Consider the following 6,210-nt stretch of genomic DNA (forward strand, 5'->3'; position numbering starts at 1 on the left):
AAAAATATGATAATCTTGCGTCATTACGCAGATCTTTCATAGTGCGATTCAGAGCTTCTAACGCGCGTTTATGCGACATTGTGCATTCGTCCCAGATAATGATTTTGCTTGTTATTAAAACTTTGGCCATTGCTGAATGTTTCGCTATGTTACATGTTGGTTCTTCAACCGCTTGCAGGTTTAATGGCAATTTTAATGCAGAATGAGCGCTTCGGCAACCTTCCAACATCGTTACCGCTATTCCAGAAAAAGCAACTGCTACAGCAATTTCTGATCTTGCACGAACTGCAGCCAAAATCAATGATATGAGGAATGTCTTTCCAGTTCCACCAGGCGAATCAAGGAAAATCAAGCCGACATTTCCATCATCAATAATATTATATACATATACAACATACATCACCTAATATACAAAAAAACGTATTATCAAAAATAAATGGTAAGCGCTGACAGATATAATAACCAAAATTTAACCATTTTATAACGAAACTCAAATATTGTTTCAATATCAGTGCAAGATAACCAAAAAATATAACCACTTTATAACGAAACTCAATATATTTTTTTTATTTTAACGCAGAAAGGAGTACTATGCGAAAGTGCTTTAGTCACCCCGGGTATTCGCTCGACCAGGGTTATTTTTTTAAAGCGCGGCCGAAGGCCGCCAACGCAGAAACGAGTACTACGTGAAAGTACTTCAGTCACATAAATCACATATTACACATATGTATATGTACATATGTAGGTAGAATTTTTTTATAGTTAATATAGAAAAAAGAATTACGCGAAAAAGCAAACAAAGAAAAATTTTTAAAAATCCTACATATTTGCTATTTAAGATGTGGCAAGGCTTGTTTTCCTCATAATTGTAAACAATCTAACCTTTTCAACGATGAGTGCACTAAGTGATTTTTATACTCTCGCAACAAAGTTGCTAAGGAGAGTATTATAGTTTTGTTCACATAACGGTTGTTTGTAAGTCCTAAAACTAAAAGAGTCAGATATAGGGTTATATATACCAAAGTGATCAGGGTGACGAGTAGAGTTGAAATCCGGATGTCTGTCTGTCTGTCCGTCCGTCCGTGCAAGCTGTAACTTGAGTAAAAATTGAGATATCATGATGAAACTTGGTACACGTATTTCTTGGCTCCATAAGAAGGTTAAGTTCGAAGATGGGCAAAATCGGCACACTGCCACGCCCACAAAATGGCGGAAACCGAAAACCTATAAAGTGTCATAACTAAGCCATAAATAAAGATATTAAAGTGAAATTTGGCACAAAGGCTCGTATTAGGGAGGGGCATATTTGGACGTAATTTTTGGAAAAGTGGGCGTGGCCCCGCCCCTACAAAGTTTTTGTACATATCTCTGAAACTACTATAGCTATGTCAACCAAACTCTACAGAGTCGTTTCCTCCAGGCATTTCCATATACAGTTCAAAAATGGAAGAAATCGGATAATAACCACGCCCACCACCCATACAAAGGTTATGTTGAAAATCACTAAAAGTGCGTTAACCGACTAACGAAAAACGTCAGAAACACTAAATTTTACGGAAGAAATTGCAGAAGGAAGCTGCACCCAGGCTTTTTTTAAAAATTGAAAATGGGCGTGGCGTCGCCCACTTATGGACCAAAAACCATATCTCAGGAACTACTCTACCGATTTCAATGAAATTCGGTATGTAATATTTTCTTAACACCCTGATGACATGTACGAAATATGGGTGAAATCGGTTCACAACCACGCCTTCTTCCAATATAACGCTATTTTGAATTCCATCTGATACCTTCTCTGTATAATACGAGTATATACATTAGGAACCAATGATGATAGCTTAACTTTACACAAATACGGTATTTGAAAAATATCTAAATGACATATAATGAAATCTCTATTATCACTTTATCATGCGAGAGTATAAAATGTTCGGTGACACCCGACTTGTTAAATTAATAAATTTAGGTAAAATATACCAAAATCAAAGTGAAATGTGAACTTATTTCAATGTTTAGAGTGTATATTTAAATATACAGAGTGAAAAACGTGAAAAAATTTAGTGAAACATAGAGAAATACCATGTGTTATTAGTGCAAATTTTTGAACTTTTAATCGTGAATATTTTAAAAAATAAAAGTTATTTTTATATTATTTTTGGCTATTTCTTCTCTGGAGAAGCTCCCCTATCCGCACATACCCCATTTATACGGAAATTCGGTTTTTTACCCCTCCGCCAAAGTAATCGGTATACACACCAGTTAAGTGACCTTCTGCAGTTTAAAGGTTTATGTTGCAAGAGGAAATTAAATAGTTAAGAGAATATTCATATACTGAATTCAATTAAGTGAAAAATACACACCGAAGTTACTCTCCGTTATTGAAAAACAATTACACCGTTTAAAATAAAGAATAATAATATACGGTACCTAGTTGTACAAAATTCGAATAATATTATACTAATTAAAGAAAGGTACTATCTGAAACAGAGTATAAATTTTAAAGAGTTTCCAGAAACTCGACAAGTATCGAAAACGTCTAAAATAAAATATTATACGTTCTTTGCAAAATATTCAAGTGGATAATTCAAGTGGAGCTCTTCTTAACAGCAAGGCACAATGTACAATTTACTATTAACACAATTCTTTGAACTGATTCCGGATAATGTATTAAAAACTCTTTACAGAGCTACAGTTTGTCAAGAAACTCTTTACACACTGAAAATTTGTAGCATTTTTTTACTTTGCATACAAAAACAAACACCTTCTGTTAAATTTTATCTAATTTTTTTAATGTAGAACTTTTGAATAGAAACAAAACAAAAACAAAATATTGCAAGGTTAAAGATTAATTCAACAAAATAGTAGTTTACACATTTTTGACACTGTCAAGAAACTCTTTACACAAAGTGCTTTTGCTACGGTTTAACAAACATATTTAATAACTTATACTATCTTAATCTTATTTTAATATTTGGTATGTCCCCCCTTAGCATTAACTACGTGCTGGAGGCGTTTTTTTCATGGAATTAACTAGCTTTTGGACGTCATATTCTGAGGGTATCTTTTGCCACTCTTCAATCACTGCCGTTTTCAGCTCTGTTCGATTTTTGGGCTGCCTTTTTGCCACTTTTTTGTTTTTTTCAAGTGTGTCCATTAATTTTCAATTGGGTTAAGGTCCGGGCTCTGGGGAGGTGTGTCAATCACCTTTTGGCAGTTATAAAGGAGCCATGTCCGCACATTAAGCTCTTTATGCTTGTGGTCAAAATTTAAATTTAGGCTTATTGTCGGCAATAAACCCAAATTTTTCGGCACTCTGCTTCAAATGGGTCTTAAGAATTGAGAGGTACTGCTCAGCATTCATAGTATTTTCTATAAATGCCAGCTCTCCGACCCCTTTGCTGCTGATGCATCCCCAAATCATAACCGACAATTTTCCAAATTTAACAGGCGGAATGATATTGCGCTGTTCCAACGCTGTTAATGCCTTGCGCCACACTCTGGTTGGTCCATCATTATAATACAGCATGATTTTAGTTTCGTCACAGAAAATGACATCATCCCAATAACCTGCCGGCGTGCTGACCATGTTAACAGCAAAAGTATAACGTTTTTCAACATTTATCTGGGAAAGCAGCGGTTTCTTTTGAGCAACTCTTGAAGTGTACTTATGCCGCAGAATTGCTTGGCGTACTGTTTCGTGTGAAACGACTGTGCCACACTCTTCTTCCAGCTCTTTGGCAAGGGTTCTAGTAGAAATTCGGGGATTTCGGTCGATCTTACGCAGGACTAGGCGGTTATCCCGTTCGCAAATCTTTTTCTTACGGCCACCTCCACCTTTTGCTTCAAGTACGCCTTCATTTTCCGCGCGACTTAAAACATTATAAATTGTTTTTCTGGAGACACAAAACATTTTTGATAATTTTGCCGCAGATTTTCCCAGTTGGTGATTGTAATAAATCAATTGGATTACATCGAAGGTCAATCTTTTTCCAGGCATTTTGAAAATTTCAAAAAGTCGCTTTATGACACGCGTTCATCAATATTTCACAATTAAATGAGAAAGAATTCAAAAAAGCGATGATTGCAAAATCATAGATAGCGGTAAAAGTACCGTTTTTCTTCAAGAAAAACGAAACTGAAACAAAAAACAAAATGTGTAAAGAGTTTCTTGACAGTGTCCAAAATGAGTAAACTACTTTTTTGTTGAATTTATATTTAACCTTGCAATATTTTGTTTTTGTTTTTGCACTTATTAACTAAGCACATACTATTCAACAGTCCTACATTAAAAAAATTAGATGAAATTTAACAGAAGGTGTTTGTTTTTGTATGCAAAGTAAAAAAAATGCTGTAAATTTTCAGTGTGTAAAGAGTTTCTTGACAAACGTATGTATAACATACAATAACAGTAGAAAGGGTGGTCACTCAGCCATAACTTGAACTCTGCAAATAGCGCAAGTGTCGCACTCAACATCCCAGCTCCACATAGCCACAGCATTCCACTTCTTCAACGTAAACATTTTATCCGGTTTACCTCCGTCATTATCGTTGAATTGTTTGTCCATGGAACTTTCAATATCCTCACCATCAACCATTGCTTACAAAACTTCCTTGAACCGCCAGTAATAAAGTTTATTGCAATGTTAAAAATTCAATTCCGAGAAGAGGGTGATGCTGACACAATAGAAAACAAAACATAGGGTTCACTAGCGTTAAATATTTCGTTGAAATGGTGTGCGTCAAAGATATATTCGCAAAATTTTTGTCACATTACCCAGCAGTAGCAGCTATACAAACTCCAAAATATTGAAAGAACTAATGTGGAAAACTTACGCATACACACCGCGCCACCGATAATACGTTTACGTTAGAAATTGTTGTTAAAATTGTCAATTGGATCTTAAGAAACTCATAGAAACTTTATTAGAATCGCCGGTAGCGCTGTTGTGTAATTAACAGGTGATTCAATGATTGCCCGCTGCAGTTTGTGCAGTATCAAATACAAAAAGGATCAACACTAATAAGAAATCGCTATAACTGCTCTTATTGGATATTAGGCTGACCTTCTCTTTCCGATCCGACAAATGGAGAAACTTATGAAATCTGATAGGTTATTTCCAGTGTCAGAAATACTTTTGGAATATCGGAAGCATGGAAATAGTAAATATTTAACAAAATATTTTATATTTATAATTGTCTTTACAGGTACTATATGGAGCAACCGATTCATAGTATCATACTCAATATATTCCCTTTGGCTAAAAATAGAAAAATGTATTATCACGTAAATATACATATGTATGTATGTATGTACATATATCAATTTAACTACCCGTTTACAAGTTTATTGCAATAAAAACTGTATTCGATGACTACTGTAATGCTTGTAATTGATACTGAACTCAATTGAAGCCATCAGAAGCGACCAATAAAAGCTGGTCGCAATAAAAAAGTTTTATGTTGCTGTATTACGGTATTGCAAATTTCGAAATAACTGTAAGCTTAAGATTTCGTTGAGTACTCGTGGAGTTTAGTCTCTTTGTGCTCGTCTATTATCATGACTCACTCAGGTTTAAAGCAAACGCACGCAAATATATGTAATAATGCACATTTATTTCATTTGGTTAAAACACATAACTTAAAAATGTATAATTTTTGGAAAGTTATTTTTTCTTCATTCAATATTATATCTATGTGTGTGTTTGTAGGCTTGCGCGTACAGGTAATAATTGTATACTTGCCAACTACTATCCGAAATCAGCTGCCACATAGCTGATATAACAACAACAAAAATAAACACACAAAAGCTAAAAAGTAACAAAACTAGAGGCTTGCATACTTACATAAATACATACCTACTTATATACATATGTATATAGGTATGTATACATGCATACGCCAGGGCAAAAGTACAAAAACTGGGCCATCTTTCCGCCAAATTGCCAACATCAATTGCACTTTATTTGTTGGTATTGTGTTCACACACACATAATATCTTTTGTGCTCTCTGGTCAATGTTGCACATGGGTATAATGTTATATATAATAATAGATATGTATGTTATTCAATAATATCGACCTTAAAGAGTGTCGGAATGCACACGCATACATTGTACTGCGAAATAATTCTGTTACTTAATGTTTGTTTGCTAGAAAAACCAATGTTTAACCAATTCGATTTCATATTTGCAGTATGATATGTCCGTTGCTC

The 6,210-nt window shown here is 34.6% G+C and overlaps 1 protein-coding gene across 1 annotated transcript; it reads right to left on the reverse strand.

Annotated features, from left to right (window-relative positions):
- Positions 1-3,428: 3,428 nt before the first annotated feature.
- LOC120781333 lies at positions 3,429-4,595 on the reverse strand (the record flags this gene model as incomplete). Its single annotated transcript, XM_040113531.1, has 2 exons — positions 4,468-4,595; positions 3,429-3,869 (listed from the first exon to the last, which is right to left on the reverse strand). Coding segments are annotated over exons 1-2 (569 nt in total), but the record flags the coding sequence as incomplete, so codon positions are not given.
- Positions 4,596-6,210: the final 1,615 nt, after the last annotated feature.

This window comes from Bactrocera tryoni, unplaced genomic scaffold (assembly GCF_016617805.1).
Source record: "Bactrocera tryoni isolate S06 unplaced genomic scaffold, CSIRO_BtryS06_freeze2 scaffold_624, whole genome shotgun sequence".
Classification (NCBI taxonomy): domain Eukaryota; kingdom Metazoa; phylum Arthropoda; class Insecta; order Diptera; family Tephritidae; genus Bactrocera; species Bactrocera tryoni.